The sequence below is a fragment of the Neomonachus schauinslandi genome, chromosome 9 (assembly GCF_002201575.2).
Source record: "Neomonachus schauinslandi chromosome 9, ASM220157v2, whole genome shotgun sequence".
Lineage (NCBI taxonomy): Eukaryota > Metazoa > Chordata > Mammalia > Carnivora > Phocidae > Neomonachus > Neomonachus schauinslandi.
The window spans coordinates 25,377,550-25,398,946 of NC_058411.1; the positions used below are offsets into that span (position 1 = coordinate 25,377,550).

General features: G+C 38.6%; 1 protein-coding gene across 3 annotated transcripts in view; it reads right to left on the reverse strand.

Moving 5' to 3' along the window:
- Positions 1–21,397, reverse strand: part of GPATCH2L (G-patch domain containing 2 like) — a 54,404-nt gene that overhangs the window by 25,232 nt on the left and 7,775 nt on the right. Inside the window, exons 3-7 of one of the 3 annotated variants that reach the window (XM_021679796.1) lie at positions 11,201–11,265; positions 8,271–8,447; positions 6,663–6,742; positions 3,314–3,372; positions 323–377 (exon numbers count right to left, since the gene is read on the reverse strand). In XM_021679796.1, the coding sequence (XP_021535471.1) occupies positions 323–377; positions 3,314–3,372; positions 6,663–6,742; positions 8,271–8,447; positions 11,201–11,265 (436 nt within the window). Of the gene's footprint in view, positions 1–322; positions 474–3,313; positions 3,373–6,662; positions 6,743–8,270; positions 8,448–11,200; positions 11,266–21,397 lie in introns of all 3 variants that reach the window. The other 2 variants (XM_021679797.1, XM_044918058.1) reach the window with 2 other exon arrangements.

The following is a 21,397-nucleotide window of genomic DNA, read 5'->3' on the forward strand; positions in this document are numbered from 1 at the left end:
AGACTAAGAGACTAAGAGGGCAAGGCTCACTCCCAGCAGCCCTCCCTCCTGTTTCTTATGCTCAGATCTCACCACTGTACTTCTCAGTATACGATGCTGGTGCTGAACTGAACCATAAACCCAACGAGGTTCATTCTGATTTCTTACTGCAAAGTTCAAAACTAAAATAAAAATAGGATCCCTATGAAATATGCATTACAAGTAATAAACAGAAAAAAAAACACCACAGTTGAACCTAAAAAGGGGAATTAGCTACAGTTCTTATAGTATCAGATAATCTCAGACAACAGTCCTCTAAAAAAACCATAACATAGGACCTTACCTCATGTGCACAAGCAGAAATGTGAGGAAAATCAGAAGCCAATGCTTTATTCTTTCTAAAGAAAAGGAGATCAAATGATAAAATAAAGATGACAAAGAAAAGCGATCTTACCTGATTTCGTTCTCTTTTCCCAGCTGACGGTAACCAGAAACTAAAGAGAAGGAGAGAACAACAGAAAGAAAACAATAAAAGAAGCAATTGGAAATTATAGGGGAGGAGCAGAAAAAAAGATGCTGGGGTAACCGAGTGAAGACGAAGAAAGAACTGGGGAAAAGAAGGAACTGGAGGAGAAAAGGAGAGGGATGGTAAATGTACACAAACGTTTTTTGTGAAAAATAACTCTTCAAAGGAAAAAGCCTTATAATGAAATGTAAAACACTGGACTCTCTAAAAACAAACCCACCAAAATACTCTCACCTGTGTAGTGACAACAGGATCCCCAAATTCAACAAGAACACAAAACATACTCACAAACGACAAATTTGACCAGGCTAACGAGTATAGGATCACAACTAGATATTAACCACGAAGCACACAGGAGACATCAAATAGCCAATCATGTTAGGGGACAAGGCTGTCACAAGAAAGGGGGGGCAATACTTTTCCTATAACACAGGCTTTCCAGTTGCATGTCCACAGTAGTGAAGACAAAAAGATATTTCTTTAGACAGAGGTCTAAAAATGGGAAAAGCAGCCTATAGGAGAATACAGAGGCATTTTGAACAAAAAAATTTTAAGAGACAGAAAAATTAGCTTAAAATATAACATTCTGTAAAGGAAGAAGTAAAACTATCAGTTTGCAGATGACATGATGCCATACATAGAAAACCCTAAGGACTCCATCAAAAAACTGTTAGAACTGATAAATGAATTCAGCAAAGCTGCAGGATACAAAATCAACGTACAGAATCTGTTGTGTTTCTCTACACTAATAATGAACTATCAGAAAGAGAAATGAGAAAATAGGCCCATTTACAATTATATTAAAAAGAATAAAATACCCAGGAATAAATTTAACCGAGGAGGTGAAAGACCTGGACACTGAAAACTACAAGACACTGATGAAAGAAACTGAAGACACAAATAAACGGAAAGATATTCCGTGCTTATGGACTGGAAGAATTAACACTGTTAAACTGTCCATACTACCCAAAGCAACCTATAGATTCAAGTCCCAATGGCATACTTCACAGGACCAGAACAAATAATTCTAAAAATCTGTATGGAACCACAAAGACCCCGAATACCCACAGCAATCTTGAGAAAGAACAAAGCTGGAGGTATCATGCTCCTTGGTTTCCAATTATACTACAAAGCTATAGTAACCAAAATACTAAGGTATGGGCATAAAAACAGACACACAGATTAATGGAACAGAAGAGAGAGCCCATGCAAATATGGTCAATTAATTTACAAAAGAGGCCAGAATATACAATGGGGAAAAGACAGTCTCTTCAATAAGTGATGTTGGGAAAACTGAACAGTCACATACAAAAGAAGAAAACTAGATCACTATCTTATACCATACACAAAAATTAATTCAAAATAAATGGATTAAGGACTTGAATGTAGAACTTGAAAGCATAAAATTCCTAGAAGAACACATAGGTGGTAAGCTCCTTGTCATGGGTCTCTTTTGATTTTTTTTTTGGGGGGGGGGGAGGCTTGTCTGACTCCAAAGGCAAGGGAAACAAAACAAAAATAAATGGGACATCAGACTAAAAAGCTTCTGTGCAGCAAATTGTCAATAAAACAAAAATGCAACCTACTGAATGGGAGAAGATATTGCAAATCATGTATCAGATAAAGGATTAACATCCAAAATATATAAAGAACTCATATAACTCAACAATAAAAAACCCCAAACAATCCAATTAAAATATGGGCAGAGGGCATGAAGGACATTTCCCCAAAGACATACAGGCCCACAGGCACATGAAAAGATGCTCAATATCACTAATTTCAGAGAAATGAAAATCAAAACCACAATGAGGTATCACCTCACACCTGTTAAAATGGCTATTATCAACAAAACAAGAAATAACAAGTGTTGTTGAGGATGTGAAGAAAAGGGAATCTTAGTACACTGTTGGTGGGAATGTAAACTGGTGCAGCCACTCTGGAAAATAGTATGGAGATTCCTCAAAAAATTAAAAATAGATCTATCATATGATCCAGCTATTCCACTTCTGCATATTTATCCAAGGAATATGAAAACACCAACTTGAAAAGATATATACACCTCTATGTTCACTGAAGCATTATTTACAATGGCCAAGATATGGAAACAACCTAAGTGTCCATCAACGGATAAAGAACATGTGGTGTATACATAAATATACATACACACAATGGAATACTACTCCATCATAAAAGAGAAGGAAATCTTGCCATTTGTGACAACATGGATGAACCCTGAGGGATTAGGTTAAATGAATAAGTCAGAGAGAGAAGACAAATACTGTATGATAGCATTTATATGTGGAAGCTAAAAACAAAACAAATGAAAGAATAAAACAAAACAAAACAAACTCATAGATACAAGGAATGGATTGGTGGTCCCAGAGAGAAGGGGGTTGAGGGGTGGGTGAAAGGGCTCCATTTCAGGCTGAAGTATGGCACCTAGATTTATGGTGATGATCACTTTGTAGTGGACACAAATATTGAATTACAATGTTCTACACCTGAAACTTATGTAAAGTTATACATCAATCCCAATCAATATAAATAAATAAATAGTAACATCCTAATTGGAGGCTACTTTTATAAAGCAGCATCTATACATATAAACAGCAAAGAAATAAAAATTAGTCTAGAAAGGGAAAAAAAATCACTCTCATGAGATTAGAGCATTAGCCATGTTAACTGTTGTAAAGTACAAATCTTCAAGATCTCATTCAGCTCAGAATTCTAGGTTCCTTTGTAAAACTTCCCTCTGCCTCCTACTCCAAGGAATGGGCTAGGATAATGAGTAAATATATAAGCACTTACTCCTTCTGCCGAGGGTCACTAATGATGTGGCCTATTCTCTCAGTACTTATGCTGGTCTCCTGCAAAGGCAAGGAAGACAAGAGTGTCATCTAACCACAGAAACAAATAAAGTATGATCTGATATGAAGTTCACACTTTCCCGTAACTGTGCCAGCAACCTCAAAGGCACATGTCAAATGTCAATCTTAAAATCCAACAGCAAGTTTATTTCTTTTTATGGGAATTTATCTTAAAAGTGTTACATTATTCTAGACTTATTTTTCTCTAGTGTTCCAAAAAAGTCATTACAAACCTTGTTTACTATAGATAGCATTTTAATAGTGAGTTTTTTGTTTTTTGTTTTTTAAAGATTTTATTTATTTATTTGAGAGAGAGAATGAGATAGAGAGCATGAGAGGGGGGAGGGTCAGAGAGAGAGACAGACTCCCTGCTGAGCAGGGAGCCTGACGTGGGACTCGATCCCGGGACTCCAGGATCATGACCTGAGCCGAAGGCAGTCGCTTAACCAACTGAGCCACCCAGGCACCCAATAGTGAGTTATTAAAGTATACAGAACTTAACAGGCTGCATACCAACCTCCCAGATCATACGATTACAGCCCCAATAGCCTTCATAATGGGAAATTTACCCAGTCCTCACATCTGCTGACTAAATGTACACATATTAAAGGAATTTTGTAACTTACAAAAACTGTTACCCTGTCTTATCTCTTAAGCATCATCTCTTAAAGTAAAACAGAAGTTTATACAAATTGGTTCTTAAATTTAGGGTTCTTAAGACTGTAATATGAAATCTTACCCATAACACCACAAGCAATTCAGAAACTAACTAATCATCTCCAAAAAACTGAAAAATGGCACAAGGCACTCACCCTTTACTTAACTTGAGTACATTTACAATGAACGTCTATCACAGTACCTGGCGAAGCGCACCAATGGGACATGAATAAGAGTTACGCACATCAGAGTAAATGTTAAGATGAGCGCGCGTAAGTCATGGGCATGAATGTCAAGAACGTGAAGCCTGTTACTCAAACACATGTGTTACTGGGCAAATATTATGATCGGTATTCATTTGTGTGTGGATTAGCCTAAAATATTTGGGTACAATTGACTATGGAAAAATTAATTTGAGGTCAGATTCTGGGCGGGAGTGGCGCTAAGTGAAAAGGTTTCACATACTGTATTCTTCACATTCTTCATCCATTACGCACATGCCTCCTGGTCACAGACACAGCCATAATAGCGGGGCCAAGGGAAAGGACAGGTGAAAAATGAGCTATTTGTTACTGCAGAAAAATTATTAACTTAAAGTGCCGTAATGTTTAAATTTACAGTTTATTACTGTGTAAATTACAAGCAGTACTTTGCGTAATTAGCAGCTCGCTGGCAGGGAGCTGTGAATGAAACTCATTATTTATGATTACAATTTAGAAAAAGAGAAGAGAGGTGGGGGAGGGGAAAGAAGGGGGGCAGAACATTGACCTCTGCTACAAATGACAAATATCCCTTTAAGGTGATGAAGATGAATTAAACAAGTAAATATTATCCTATTCATTTGAAATTCTTAGTCGCACATCCAATAGGCCCTAGAGTTTCCTTCCAGGCAAGCTAAAGGGAGCCTTCAAGACAAACTGATTTACTTCCATGGAAATGGAAGGCTCTTATTTTACAGGAGCTGAAACAAAGTAAGGTAGATAGTAGGTAGAACATTATCTTTCAAGTCTAACTGACAAAGAGAAAAAGTAAAACCATCTCTCTGTTCCCTCTTCCCAACCTCCTGCCTCCCTCCACCTTACGTATTCCTACCCTATTAGCTGTCCTGTTAACTAAGAATAAGCTCCCAGAACAGTGAAAGCAGCATTTTAATGTCTGTGAAATCAATGAGGCAAAAAAAAAAGGTATCATTCTTCCAATAATCAAATGTCTTTCTAATTAAAGAGATTTGAAATTGAATTTAAAGATTAAAAATATTTGAGTTCACCTGGAAATAAATAGCTTCATTTCTTTTACATAGCTAAAATTTCAGAAAACGGTTCCTTATTTCAACTACAAAACAGTAGCCCCCTGAGGGTAGCCAGGCTGTGGCTGTGATCACTATGTACCTGGCCTGGCACAGAGCCTGACACATAGCAGGCATTCTAAATGTTTATGCAATGAACGCATTAATGCTCTGAAATTGCCCTTTGCCCACCACCATCCTCTCTAACTAGGTATGAGCCCCAGTCTTAACCTACCTTCAATCTCAAAGCTAGAGTAAAAAATTAAAGTAATTTTTAGGGGCACCTGGGTGAGTCAGTTAAGTGTCTGCCTTCGGCTCAAGTCATGATCCCAGAATCCTGGGATCGAGCGGTTCCCTGCTCAGGAGGAGTCTGCTCATCCCTCTCCCTTTACCCCTCCCCCCGACTTGTGCTCTCTCTCAAACTAATAAATAATCTTCAAAAAAATTAATAATTTTAAAAGATAAAAGAGAAGTACAGCTGGGTTCAATCCTCTCTTCTGCAACTTCTATCTGGGTAATATTAGACATTACCTAGCTTCTTTGAACCCAAGTTTTCCTCATCTGCTAAGTGGGAATATCACCTGTTCTATAAGGTTGTTAAGAGGACTAAATGAACTGAGTGCCCAGTACAGTCCCTGACAAAGGCAGAACTGAACATGGAGAGTCCTCCCATGTGGCCAAGGAGAAGCTTTTGAAATCTGATAACAGGTTTTCTTTTTTTTTTTTAAAGATTTTATTTATTTATTTGAGAGAGAGAGAATGAGAGAGAGCACATGAGGGGGGGAGGGTCAGAGGGAGAAGCAGACTCCCTGCTGAGCAGGGAGCCCGATGTGGGACTCGATCCAGGGACTCCAGGATCATGACCTGAGCCGAAGGCAGTCGCTTAACCAACTGAGCCACCCAGGCACCCGATAACAGGTTTTCTTTCCAGTTTTTTACTTTTTAATGAATTCTAGAATAAAAGACCAAAGTGAGGACAGAAGAAGCATTCATGAATTTAGGAGTTAATAAAGAAGCCAAGAGTATTTTAACTTCTACAATAATAATATAAGGTTAATCAAAAGAATAGAAGGGAAAAGAGCAGGCCTGTAGATTTATAGACAAACTGTCATAACAGTATTTGCTTTGTCAAAACTTCTGTACGAGTTAAGCTTCATCTTTTATGTGTGTATCCATTTATAGCCTCCATTAAGGTTCACTCTTGTGAATTTGCAAAATATTTCAGTTGGCTTAATTTACTCCAAGGAATTCTGCAGCACCTTTGCTTATCAACAGGGTACACAAATCCCACAGGGAATCCTGTCCTCCCAGTCTCCCAGTGAGCCCAGTAGACAGTAAGAGTGGTTACCTTCCCAACAAGCCTTCTTCGGCCCTTTCTGAGGCATCGAGCTGCAGCTCCAGGCAGACGATTCAAGCGGGCATGGTACCCTAAAAAAAAGAAGAAAGTCCTCAGAAACGGAATGCAGAAGATTTATTAGCAATGGTAGGCTTCTAGTACACCAAAGGCCCTCCTCCCCAGGATCTTACTAGACTGACTCTTAAACTATTATCACTAGTCTTTTTGCCAAGGATTTATTATTCTCATGTCTTTGCAGTATGATCTTAAGTGTGTGTGTCTTTACCTCTGACCTAGGCATCTTCACCTAGAAAGGAGGGATAATCACTCGCTCAGTCCTATCATCCAGGGCTGATGTGAAGACTCAGTGAAATAGCACAGCAAAGGTACTTTATAAACTGAAAACACTACAAAAATAAAAGGCATTATCAACAATTTCTAATTATAAATTAAATGCTTATTTCAAAAACATTTAAGTCATAGAATAATAGTAAAAATAGCCTGTATAGTATAATCCCATTTTTCTAATTGCTGTATATATTTTATACATAAAAAATACAACTGGAAGAATCCACACCCAAGTGTTATCAATGACACTGTCTCTGGGTATGGAATTACAGGCCATTTTAAATTGTTCTTCCTGTTCTTATTTGTGTGCATTTTAAGTGGTCCATAAAGAACTTTCAGAAATTGTCGCTGAAATGTTTGATGCACCTTATTAAGATAGCAAATATGTGCTTCAGCCAGGCAATAATCTTTACCAAGAGCCAACTGTTTTGAGAAGGACTTTCAATCACCCAAATTTATCAAAACAAAATGCTATAGGAGTTTACAGCCCTGGGCATAATTCTGTCCACCAACAGATGCCCAACAAATACTTGATAACTGACTGATTGATTACTGGGCACCGCAGAATCATAAATTTATAGAGCTAAAAGAAACCTCTGAAACAGTTTGCTCAAAGCCGCAATTATTTTAAGTGATGACCCCCATGTCCCAAGGAAATGAAGTGACTCTGTCATAGTCAGAGCTAGAAGACAGTACCTGAGAGTATTATCACCCCAGTTCCTTCCCCCTGTCCTAGGCTCCTTCCACTCTACCCTGCTATATCATAAGTAAAGGAAAAGCAAAGGGAAAGGATGTACTTGTGTTTAAGTCCACAATAATAGAATAAAATAAAATTATTTAATGAATTATTTTAAAATCATCCAATTAAAAAAGTCATTATACCCTGTATGTGAATGTTCTTACTGAAATGTGTTCTCTTCCAAGATCCAATACTTCAGGCTCCCACTGAGCACTCCATAGCCCATCGGTTTCACAGCAGGTAAGCAGCAGTGACACGCTGCTAGGCTTCCTAAATCTGGCACAAATGGCAATAGCAAGCTGAAGGAATGTCCTGCTAACAGATATCCCAAGAGTCTCCACGGGTTGCTTTAGGTACGAATGGAGAACCTCAAGCTTTGAGACTCACCCTTGAATCTTCTAGAAAAATCCCTGGACTAGCTCCAAAATTCAGAGTTAATGCATGCTTAGAGGCATGAGTATGCTTGCCATGGGATGATTCTCTCCAAAGAGAACCATAAAAATGTGAAGTATATTTTGGTCTCCAGAACTTACCTCTTTGAGCTGGTCGAGAAGGTAAAAGGAATGTGGAATCGGAAAGTTTATCCAGTCCAGAATCCATTCTTTCTACTTCAGGGCAATGATCAGGAGCCCACTTCGGCAGAAGATTAGGGACAGTGAATCCTGGGACACATTCTCCCTCATAGAACCAATCACTCTGCTCATCATCCCCTAAAGTAAAAAGATGGTATCGTAAGTTGGAATTTTAACATGTTCTATGGAATACCAAATGGGAAGATGATTTCTCAGAGCTATAGATCTGATCATACTTTTTAAATAAAATCAAAGTACAAAAAAATTGTTTTGAACCTTCTTACCTATATTATGATGAAAACTAGAGTATGAAACTAGTTTCACATAAATGTCATACTGTGGTACACTGGTCTTTTTTTGAGAGTAAAAAACTAATAAAGCTACCATTTACTAAACCCTTACCACCTGTGAGGGTCCATGCTAGAAATCTGTCAGTATGCTATCTCTTCTAAACCCTACACTAATTCCAACTTATAAATGAGGCAATTAAAGCCCAGAGAAGGCAAGATCAAGTTAGTAAATGATGAAGCCAAGATGTGAACCCAAAGCCTGACTAACTCCAAAGCCTTTGACACAAAAATAAGTTGCCTCTTATGTACCCTTCTGTGATATAAATGGACTTGGGGGTTCACAGCCCACAAATGTTTCTCGATTCAAAACTAGCTATTCCAGAGGGATGTTATATTTGCATTTCTCATAATAGGTGAATTAAAAATGTATACCCATACCTCAATTCTTCCTTGGTACCCCATTAATGGGACAGAAAAATCATCTTGACATTAGCAATCCAAGCAACCAGGAAAAAACTAACCACAGGGACAAGCAATAAAATCCCCCAAGGCTTGTCATAAAGTTACACCATTTGCCCAAGGCCAGACTCTTCATCAATGACAAAGTCAAGACTAGACCCATATAGCCAGACTCTTGGCTCAAACCTCTTTCTACTGGCTAGGATGACAGCATCTCAGTTTGCAACGGAACTTGTTCCTGCCCACAAAAAGTAGTACGACAGATAACTTTAGGTCTGTCACTCCATACTCCTTTCAAAATAGCAAGGATGAAGGGAATTTCTACAAGAACATCTAAAGAGTTCATGGTGCATTCATTCTCTAATGTATGCCGGATCCCAAGGAAAACTGCTCAGGCCATGTTAAGCACATGAAGTATCAGATTCATGGGCCACTAACATGGGCCAGGATAATGATAACTCTTAACTCACGTTGGAGATCTCTAAAAGGGAAAATGAAAATGCCCGTAAAAAAGTTACTCAAAGTGTTCCCTTATAAAAACACACCACCAACAGCTGTTTCTCTAGAACAGTGGTTCTCAAACTTCAGTGTACATCAAAAGGAGCAGAAAGTGTCATCAGAACACAGACTGCTGGGCCCCACCCCCAAAAGTTTCTGATTCTGGTCCAGGAAGGATCAAAAATTTACGTTTCTAACAAGTTCCCTAAGTGATGCTAAGCTGACTTCAGGACCACATTTTGAGAATCACTACCCTCACCAAACCATGTACACAAGATGAACTAAAGACAGGCTTTAGAATTAACAATGATTAGTTTCTCTGCATGTCAATATATTAATTCCTTTCTTATTCGTAAGCATTCCTTAGGCCATTTATTAAAACAGTATAGTTAGCTAGATCATACTTCCTGAAGACTAATGGCATCCCATAATGGCATTTTTTTGGTTCTTAAGCATTCACTCAAGATTTCTGGCAATATAAAAAGGGACTCACTGAATTGGAGGAAACCTTGTGAAGTCATCTAGACCAGTAGTCCCCAACCCTGGGTTCACTAGGATGCATGATGCAGTGGCTCCCCCAAAAGACTACTGCCAGAGAATAAGGAAGAGGCTGATGAGTCAGGCTCCGGACTTCCTGCTCCTCCTGCTTTAACCAAAACAGGGTTAGCTGTTTTATAATCTGAGGTTCTAGGTCTAATTCTGTTTGAGGGAGAAAAAGGAGAATTTCCCCCTTATCTGGCCTTCCCAGTAACTAATTATTAAAGAGTTTACCATATGCCAGGCAATGTGTTACCCACTGTAGTTTCAAATAATAAAAAAAAATTCCTGCCTTGGAAGGCTTCAGTGGAAAAGACACACATCTATAAACAATAACATCATATGGTAAGTGGTAAGAAAGCACTAAGTATAGAGAAAGAAAGAGTAAGGGTTCTAGGAGATGAGACCTACACTGAATGTTTATCAGTCGGAATCCTCAGGAAACGCACACACATTTAAATGGGATAACTGAGACTTTAATGAAGTGACTCTTTACAAAAGTGTAGACGGTATTAACAGAACCAACAAGGGATGGTGAAGCACCCTGGAACCAGCGCAGTGGGGAATCTTTACCCTTCCTAAACCTGAAGCAGCAAGGAGAAAGAATGGTTATCAGAGACCAGAGAGAAAACGGAGGTTACAGAAGGCTGCCCAACAGAAAGGGAGCCAGGGAAAGCTACAATGATGTATAATTATCCAGAGGTTTAAGAAAGTGTGGACAGATTAAGTGCTGGGCCTTAGGAAAATGACAGATTAAATGTTAAATGTTAAATGACAGATTAAGTGTTTTTTGGTTCTAATAAAATTAGCAACTTCCTAAAGTCCCATCCTTGACACTATATTCCCCTAATCAATGATTCTCAAAGTCTGAACTACCTGCATAAAAATCACTGCAGGCACTTATGAAAAATTCAGATTCCAGGGGCCAACTTAGACCTATTTGATTTCTAGGAGCTCAGGAATTTTAAGAGGTGGCCTTTAAATGCTCTAAAGTTTGAGAACCACTGCCATAAACCACCACCATATTCTCAAGTGAGTCACTCCTCTAATCATTAAAACCTCCCCAGAAATACCGAACCAACAGCCCAAAGCTGGGGTCAAGATTACCTTGCCGTCCTTCATCGTTGGTAAAGAGCCCTGTGTCACTGCTGCTACACACACTGCTGGTTTCACTGGAAAAAAGAGTCAAACACAAGAGAACACGTCAGCTCCTGTGAAAAACACAGCAGTGCCCGCTCTGATTTTCAAATCTAACACCCCAAGTTTCCCTGATTTCACTCCAGCTCATTAGCCAGTCACAAATGTAAATTTCATAATCAGGCCAAAGAGGAGAGCTCATTCTCCCATAAAAATAAAAGGAAAACTCTAAAACCTTTGCTTATATTTCAAAGTACTTCATAAACATCTAAAGTCACCCTGTTAGGTTAGCATTAGAAAGTTATTTATTAAGGCTCACAGAAGTAATCTCAACCGGTCTGGGTATATCAAACACCACAAATTTACACATTTATCAACCCATTTTATTTATAAATACTGTCAAATATCAGTTTCAAATGAAGCTATCCAACTTTAAGACATCTAACATCTATCAAGTTTTCTCCCCATTTACACAACAGCTAACAAAAATCCATGAACAGAAAAACAGTCAGTATGACCAAAGTTATGTTTTCTAAATTTAATGTCTTGCTGATATGAAGTGGGTACAACAACACTCATTTTCAAAACAGAAGGTTAAAAATAAAAATATAAGAACAAACTCCATTTGAACCCCCTGAAATAAAACTTTTGCCCTATAGAATTCTGTTCAACTGGCTGCATTTCCCGAGCTATCACTAACAATTGATTCTGCCTCTTCTGATGCTGCATTTCTTTTGCCTAATCTTCATTAAATTTGACTGATCTGGTTCAAGAAAAATTTCTCTATTCTTTACAGTATGAACTGTTTTCTTAAGTGGGAGTGTTTCCTTCCACGCTAGCCAATTTTTTTCACCTACTCTACAAGATGGAAGAAACCAAAGCAAGGAAGAAACATTCTCATCGTATTGCATAAGGAATAGGCTTGGCAAAATCACAGTCTACATTTCTGGATCAAAAATCTGAAAATATTTTGTATTTTGCAACATTTCCAAATATCTTGCCAACACTAAATCCTTAGAATGCTGATTAAATTAAGTAGCAATGCCTTCTTCACTTAAGTTTATCTCTGAATAGATCCAAGAAATTTGCTGTAGCAAGAGCCAATAAAATGTACTCGATTTCTTTAAAGGTTCTTCCATTTTATTTTCTTCTGTACTTGTAAGTGGGAACTTTCTCAGGTGTCATTCCAAGAAATGTCTCACAAAACTATGACTGGATTCTGATGGATTTAGAATCTTCAAAGAGCTCTGTAGTTAAATCCAGAAGATATCCCCACTGAGTTCTGCACTCTTCCTACTGCTGAGTTCAAGGAACTGTGCCTGCTGAATGTAATGGTGTTATTTTTGTGCTTTTAGCAAATTCCTAAGGGTATCAGTGGTCTAACTCCCTTGAGTCTTACTACACATTCTCTCATATTACTACTTTATTATCCTCATCTGGCCTCAAAGATAAAGCAAATTTGACATTTTTTAACTCTTCTTGAGTGGAGTAAGGAGTGCTTAAAAAGCACATTAGGCCATGGAACAGATACTTTAGCCCACCATCATGTCATATACGTTATTAGTTAGCAGTATCACTAACTGAGATTTAGGAATCAGCAAACAACAGCCTGCCACCTATTTTTGCAATAACCTGTGAGCTAAGAATGATTTTTATGGTTTAAATGACTGGAGGTAAAAAAAAAAAAAAAAAATCATTTTGTGACATGTGGGAATGATATGAAATTCAAATTTCAGTGTCCATAAATAAAGTTTTATTGGAACACAGCCACAGTTATTCATTTACATATCATCGATGGCTGCTCTCACACTACAACTGCAAAGTTGAGTAGCTCCAACACTGAACATATCGCACACAAATCCCTAGAATATTTACTATCTGGCCTTTACAGAGGAAGTTTGCTGATCCCTGCTCTGCATGTACTACAAGTTCTACTCTTGAGTATTTAGAATTAAAAAATTAAAACTGTTTGCTTTATTACAAAATCTATCAGTTCTTTTCCCCATTCATTTCCAGTCACCTATCAGTACTACAAGATACAGTGCTTCCTTGATCCTTTTTTGCATGGATTCCACTCTCTCCTCATATTCTAAACAAAGGGGGCAAACTCAAAGAAATCTGCTGGATCAAGAAAGGCGTCAGTAACCTAAAGCCTTACACACATTTCCTATTTTTGTCAACAGCATTTAAGAAGACTCACTGTTTTTGAAAAAGCTTGGATTAGACTTGTCTAAGCTCTCCATACATAGTTAATTTGAGGAATGGCAATGTCATAGAAATATCACCAGGATTTTAAGACTATGATCAAGGGAGATAGATATTTTCTTCATAAAGAAAATCTGTCTTACAGAATGCTTATTACACAAAAGTATCACCAGTCTACTGGTATCTGGAAATGACTATTTCATCAGATAGCATCTGCTAATTCTATTTACTCTCTCAGAAGGACTTGCATTGTGTAAATCTAATCATATGTAAAAAATCGTTAGCATAATTTGGTGAAAACAAAAGTGGGAACTTTGTGGCATGTCTGCACATAAACACTATGATACAGCATGCCAAAATGTAGTGCTAGCTAGAAAGTAGAAGCAAATATTTCCCCTTCCAAGTTACAGGCCAAAGTTGTCCAGTCCTGCAGACTTCATTCACTTCTGGCTCAAAGGTCATGACTTCTTTGAAAAAAATCAGATTGGTGGGACTTTAATAACAATTTAGTCAACTATAAAATGTTAAGTTAGCTAATTAAACAGAATGTTTAGTATTTCATTAAAACTAAGCTCATATCTTTGAATAAACACAAGTCTCTTTTAGCACCTTTGTAGTTAAAAGATGTCGGAATCCTACATGTTTTTCTTATTCCAAAACCTTCAAATTGGTTTATAACTTTTTTGCTATGAGTATTTTTACCAGGCAAGGAGAAAAAGCTCTGCTCCTCATTTTTGTAAGAAAAAAGTATGATCCTACCTTTAGCGTCCACTCTACTTGTGGTGCTCTGAAGCTTAGTCAGGAAGACAGAAACTCAGCCTTTATTAATCTTCAGAAAAAGTAACTAGACAAAACCCACAAAGATAGCAGGTGTGAAATCTTGTCTTTTCCTAAAATGGCAGCAATAGAGGCATCAGTGCCTCCTGTCTTTGCCTTGGGAGCTGTTCTGTACTCCCTGTTCTCACATGATTCTAACTATAAATAGTTCGCATACAAAAAAAAATCTTCCTAGAATATCTCTAAAATTTCTAAAAATGTATTAACCCTACAAATAATTTATACATCATTCAAAAAATTCAATCCCAAATTGGGGCAATAAGAAATTTCTCACAGAAAAAGGAGGAAGAATTCCTACCTCCATTTCTCCTAAGCTTTCACTCATTCACTTAGTAAGCATTTATTATTTACCATATACCAGAAACCACTCTACCCAGTACTAAAACTAACAAAGAAACATGTCAGTAACAATATAAAGGTGTACATTTTATTAAAAACCTAGTCCAGACTACGGGAGAAGGCTGTGAAAACAGAGAAAGAAGAATGCTTTCCAATGAATAATACTCTGCAAATAAGGGGGTGGGCAAGCCTACAACCTTATGACACTGAGGAAACCACCCCATTTCAGAAGCCAGAAAACACCTCAAAAGCACTCCTCTGTGAGTAAAAATAGTAATAATATATAACACTTCTCTACAGTGGTTTTCACTAAAAAATGTCCCACACTTAATTCAGCAGCATAGCCACCATTTTAAGTAAGACACAAATAAAATTAAAGCCTGGGTTTTAGACCACCAATTGTGTTACCTAATTATTATAATATTGTCAGAAAAGCAACTGAACCACATCCAACTGAAATAACGGAGAGGTAAAGGAAGTCACCCTAACCTGCAGTTCCAGAGGCTTTCCTCCGCCATCATTTTATAATGAAAACTTCTGAACATATGAAAAAGTTGAAAGAAGTTCCAGTTACCACTCACACTCCATCACATCTACTGACATCACACACTGCAATTAACATTTTGCTTTTTCTGTTTTATCACACATCTATATATCTAACCTTCCCACCTGGGCATCTGTAATTCAAGGCACTCTTGGTAGACCAGATGACTGGGCATGGCATCTACTCTCAGAGAAGTAGACTATCATAGGAATCAAGCTTAACAAAACACTACTGATACCCCTCAGTGACTTGAATAATTAATTCCAGGGCAAACACTCTTAGCCAAACACTGTATATGCCTTGGTATAAACTTTAAAATGCTATCATCTGAACTGCTCTTCTTTCCAAATTCTGAAAATGAACTGTTTGCCCTTTAGAGGAGCAATTAAAGGGTATTTTTTCAAGTTAGCAAAAACTCTCAGTTAAAAAGTTTTAAAAACTACAGTATTTTTATTCTACAGAAGAGATCAGTGTTTTGGTCTTACTAAGTTCTCTAAATTTGAAACTCATGCCTGTTGGTAAAAGCGAAGTCAATGAAGTGAAAACCCTATCTCAGCACTTAGAAACATGAGCAGTAGCTCTCAACTCAAAGCAATTTCACCCCCTTCATCGCCCCCACCCATCCTCACCCCCACCCTGCACCCACAGGGTCATTTGACAATGTCTGGAGAAACATTTTGTCAGGACTTGGGAGCACTGGAGGGAGAGCTGGTATCCTACTGGCATCTGTTGGGTAGAGGCCAGGATGCTGCTAAACATCCTACAATGCACAAGACAGCCCTCACAACAGAGAATTATCTGGCTCAAAGTTGAGAACCCTCATCTATAGCCAGCTACAAGATGGAGTGGGCAGGGCATCATGTTAAAGGAAACACCACTTCAGAGGAGGAGAGGAGGCTGTGCACTTCTGCTGGATAAAACCAGCCTTCAGGGACAGAGGTCAACAACCCATAGTAGCAACAATGTCATTCTCTTGCCAGGGCCTCAGAGAGCCTGAGGCCTCTGGATCCCAGGAATCATGAGAAGGTAGCTGGACCTTCAAGCCAACTGGTAAACTGAAACTACTCAAGCAGTACAGATGGCCCCTCCCTGCCTAGCCCAGGCAGAAAGAAGAGCCCATAGAGAGAAGAGAGAGATCCAGGCGGAGTAAGAGGGAAAGATGTTACTCATTTCAATGTCCCCAATGCCTAGCAGAGCAGCTGGCACAAAACAGGCATTCAGCAAATGCTACATAAATGGAATGAACTCCTTCAGATCAACTCTGCTGCCTCCCCTTCTATAGCTTTCGTGGCATGTCACTTCAATCTCTAATCCTATTTCCCGCATGTAAGACGTGGATGGGTTGTTTTGAGGATGTGATGACATGAGGCATGTGAACCCAAGTTGTGAATTCTAGAGCATTATACAGAGGCAAAGGATGAAAGATTCAAAAGCTACATCTAGGGTGCTAATTCTTGTATGTGTCCCGATATTATTATTTTAGAAGTTAACAGTAATAACTTCCTGAGAGTCTTTTTATTAAAATAGTAATGTCAATTCTATAGGACTCTCAATTATGCTTCCATAAAGAAAAAAAATTCTATGAGACTCGAATCTATTTTCATTTTGGAATGGAAAAATAAATGTGGCCTATGAAATCTAGTATTTTCCCTGGGTTTCATCCAAGAGAGGCAGACACAGCCCTGAGCAGATATCCAAACCACAAGTGTCTCAAGAAGGAGTTTGGTACTTGAATTGAGTCTAAGAAAATTATTAATATAGAAGGCTACTGTTAATTATTGATACAAGTTAAGTCTACTACAGGCCCAGCAAAGTACTAAGTACTTTATATTTGTCATTACATTTCCTCTCCCCAAAACTCTCCGAGGTAACTATGCCAACCTCATATTACAAATAAAGGAGTGAGGCTTAGAGAGGTCAAGCAACTTGCCCAACATTACACAGCAAATAAGCATCAGAGCCAGGGTGGTGTATCTCCAAAGCCCATGTGCTCACTGAACGGTTATGAAAACACAGATGGTACAGAGAGATTCATTTACCAAGTAATTCCACGTTTCCCTCTTCATGAGATACTTTTCAACTCAGCATTTCTCATTTTCATTCTCCTGAAAATGCTAACAGATTAATTGAACTTGGGAAAGAGTGTTTCTTTGCTTTTTGCTACTTAAAACATTCAGACACAGAGGAAGCTCTAGCTGTGCTTTGACTATACTACGTATCAGCTAAAAATGCATCAAACATGCCGATACCAAGAAAACTAATCAGGAACTCACTTTGAAAAAGCTCTCCCTCTTGAGGCACCTTGGTGGCACAGCCGGTTAAGCATCCCACTCTTGGTTTCGGCTCAGGCTGTGATCTCAGGGTCCTGAGACTGAGCCCCACGTTGGGTTCCAGGCTCCGTGCTCAGCACGGCATATGCTTAGGTTTCTCTCTCCCTCCCCCTCTCCCCCCTGCACTCTTTCCCTCTCTCTAAAATAATCTTAAAAAAAGAAAACAAAACAAAAAAAAGCTCTCCCTCTTAATGCCATATCGTGAATTTTATTTTATTTTATTTTTTAAAGATTTTATTTATTTATTTGAGAGAGAGAGAATGAGAGAGAGCACATGAGAGGGGGGAGGGTCAGAGGGAGAAGCAGACTCCCTGCTGAGCAGGGAGCCCGATGCAGGACTCGATCCAGGGACTCCAGGATCATGACCTGAGCCGAAGGCAGTCGCTTAACCAACTGAGCCACCCAGGCGCCCCCATATCGTGAATTTTAAAAATAAATATTCATCTTCAGTATACATACTTAAGATACAACAAAATATAATCTCAGTGATCTATACCCTTGCTTGCCATTTGAGTTCCTCCTAAATGCTCTTCCTTTGAAATCAAAGTAAAAACATTCCCCCAAATTCTGGGTAAATATTACTCTGAGAATACCATTCCTCAAACTAGCTTCATATTAACTCAGAAAAAAATATCAGAAGATGGGGAGACATCTGTGGTAACAAGACTGTCAGATGACTCCCAGTGATCCCAGATGACTTCCAATGATCCCAGTCGCCTGGTATTTCCCACCCTGGTTGATCTGTGTAACCAACAGCATAGGCAGAAGTAATGGTAGGTCACTTCCCTGAGATTAGGTTAGAAAAGACTGTGGCTTCCATCCTGGGCCACTCAGTGAGGGCTGGCAGACTCTCTCACTCTCTCTCCTGCTCTCTCAAATCATTCCCTCTAGGGAAAAGCCAACTCCCGTATCTTGAGGACACTAAGAGCTCTGTGGAGGGGCCCACATGGAAAGAAACTGAGACTCTCAGTCCAACAGCTTGGAAGGAATTGAAATCTGCCAACAGCCCTCTGAGCTTGGAAGTGGATCCTTCAGCCCCATTTGTGCCTTGAAACAAGCGTAGCCAGGGCCAACAATTTGCAACAATATAAAAGAGTCTGAACCTGAACCACCCAGCTATGCTGTTCCCAGATTCCTGACTTCAGGAATTGGAAATGTTTGTTGCTTAAAGCTACTAAACTGTAGGGCAGTTTTTTCTGCAGCAATAAATAATACAGCATTTTTATGAATTCTTTTTTGAAAATAACTCCCTACTTAGATTCTAGCCCTAACAAGAAGCTTCTAGTTTCAAATAAGACAAATCTCTCTGAATTCTCATAATTGGAAGGAAAAAACATAGTTTGTCCTCTGACCTGCCAGCTTGCTGGTTCTTTCATATTCCTAATCAGAGAACTGCAAATTTAGAACTGAATGAGAGTAGTTTATACCTGTCTCAATTAAAATAAAGAGGTACAGAATTAGTTTATCACCTATAATCAAAAAGCTGGTATCAGTAAGTTAACACCTGGGTTCCTTACCCATTGATTTTTTTTTTTTTTTTTTTAATAGCCCAAAAACATCTTTGCTCAATTTTTTTCCTGGGTCAAGGTGGTATTATTTATAACCATATATAATCAGACTCAGAGTCTAAAAGTAAACATGACTGAGGGAGAGGTTTTTCAGAAAAATATCTCACATCAATTGCAAAATTATTCTCACAATAAGTTTAAGAATGTATAATGAAGGAGTTTGTTTTTTGGTTTCAATTAGAGGACACCATGAAAGAGAACCACCTCACTGGTTTCACAGGCTCATTAATGCAGCCCCTGCAATCAGGTATACTTTGTAAAGGTAATGATTTTCCTCAGGGCTCTGCTATTGCGCTGGGGGGCTATGCCTTAGAGAAACCCACCCATCCTTTTAAGACTTAACCTTTTCTTAGTGCTAAGAGAGATTCATCTTTAGTTAGATGAAATGTCTTTTCAGAGTAAAATTTAAAGAGCATATATTCTGAGACCTGAATGTCTGAGAATGTCTTTCTGCTGCCTTTCCATATGAAATCTATCTAAGCTATATATAAAATTCAGGGAGGAATGGGAGGGCAACCTCTCCCCCACTCAAAATTCTAAAAGGCAACTGTAGCCCCTCACATTTGGTACTGTAGGGATAAATGCTGGCCTTGTTTTCATCCCTTTTAAGACTGTCCTTTTTTTTTAAAGATTTTATTTATTTGTCAGAGAGGGAGGGAGAACAAGCAGGGGGAGTGGCAGGCAGAGGGAGAAGCAAGCTCCCCGCGGAGCAAGGCAAGATTGTTCTTTATACCTGTTCTGCCCCCACCACCAATACAGAATGCAAAATTTTGCCAGGATATGTCTAGGTAGATGTGTCTTTTCATTTGTTTTTCCCTTTTAATCTTTATACTTAATTTTTTCAACCCAGGAACACTTTTTCTCTTTAGTTGTATTCTTTTTTTTTTTTTATTCTTACGTTAATCCCCATACATTCCATCATTAGTTTTAGATACAGTGTTCCATGATTCATTGTTTGTGCATAACACCCAGTGCTCCATGCAGAACGTGCCCTCCTCAATACCCACCACCAGGCTAACCCATCCTCCCACCCTCTTTAGTTGTATTCTTAAGATCATTATTCTATTGCAATGCTTCAATTTCTTTCTTTGGAGTATTTACTCAAACTGGGCCTCTATCCTCTGTCCTCCAGATATAACAACTTCTCTCTCATTTTTATCTCCTATCTCCTTTTGGGAGGGCTTCCAAAGTTTTCCACATCAACTCAATTTTCAGCAAAATGAACCGTCCTGTTTTAACACTGCAATTACATTTCAAATTTCCCGACAATTCTCCTCCCATACTACTGGGTTTTCAAATAGTCACCTTGCCCTTATGACTTACTGCTCCTGTTTCAAAGTGAAATAAGTCAGTCAGAGAAAGACAAGTATCATATGATTTCACTCATAGGTGGAATTCAAGAAACCGAACAGATGAACATAGGGCAAGGGGCAGAAAAAAAGAGAGGGAGGCAAACCATAAGAGCCTCTTAACTATAAAGAACTGAGGGTTGCTGGAGGGGAGGTGGGTAGGAAGTGGGCTAAATGGTGATGGGTATTAAGGAGGGCACTTGTGTTATATGTAATTGATGAGTCACTTCCTGAAACCAAAATTACACTTTATGTTAACTAGAATTTAAATAAAAATTTTAAAACAAACCAACAAAAACCAACCAAACAAAAACAAAGTGGCTATGTCTTCTTGCATCCTAAAGAAGATTTTCTAAAATGTTCTTCTGGTTTCTACTGGCAATCATTTCCTCTGAACTATCAGGATGATGTTCCTTTTCCCTTATTCTGCAGAACTTGCTCAAAGGCCTCTTGCTGAGAACTGGTTTACCTAGAATCTGGTTATTTGTCAATAGAAACGGTGTGTAAATTACCCCTGGTCCCATTCTCTGTTCCCTTGGACATGGGAAACCTGCTCTTCTCACATCTGCAACTGGCCAAGACAATGTGCAGAGCCGCTGGCCTAATGCCCAGTGTCACTGGTAGGTTTTTCTCTCATACAGCTATGTTGGACTAAGACAGGATCTTCTTCTAACTCTCACTGCTTTATTCTGACCCCATTCCAAGAGTCTGAAATATATAAAGGTATATAAAACATTACAATTTCTAGAATGCACCACTAAGAGTGATTTTTTTTCCTTCTCTGCCCATGCCAACAGTAAACTTTATTCTCGGAGAATATATTTCCCAGGATTCAATTTGCCATGACTGCCTCCTACCCCAAACACAAATGCACACACAGAAAACACTAATTCCCTATCCAAGTGTATTCTGGGAATTAGAGCCTCCAAATAAAGACGGAAAGATACCGACTGGGAAGTACAGTAGCTCCCCCTTATCCATAGCAGATACTTTCT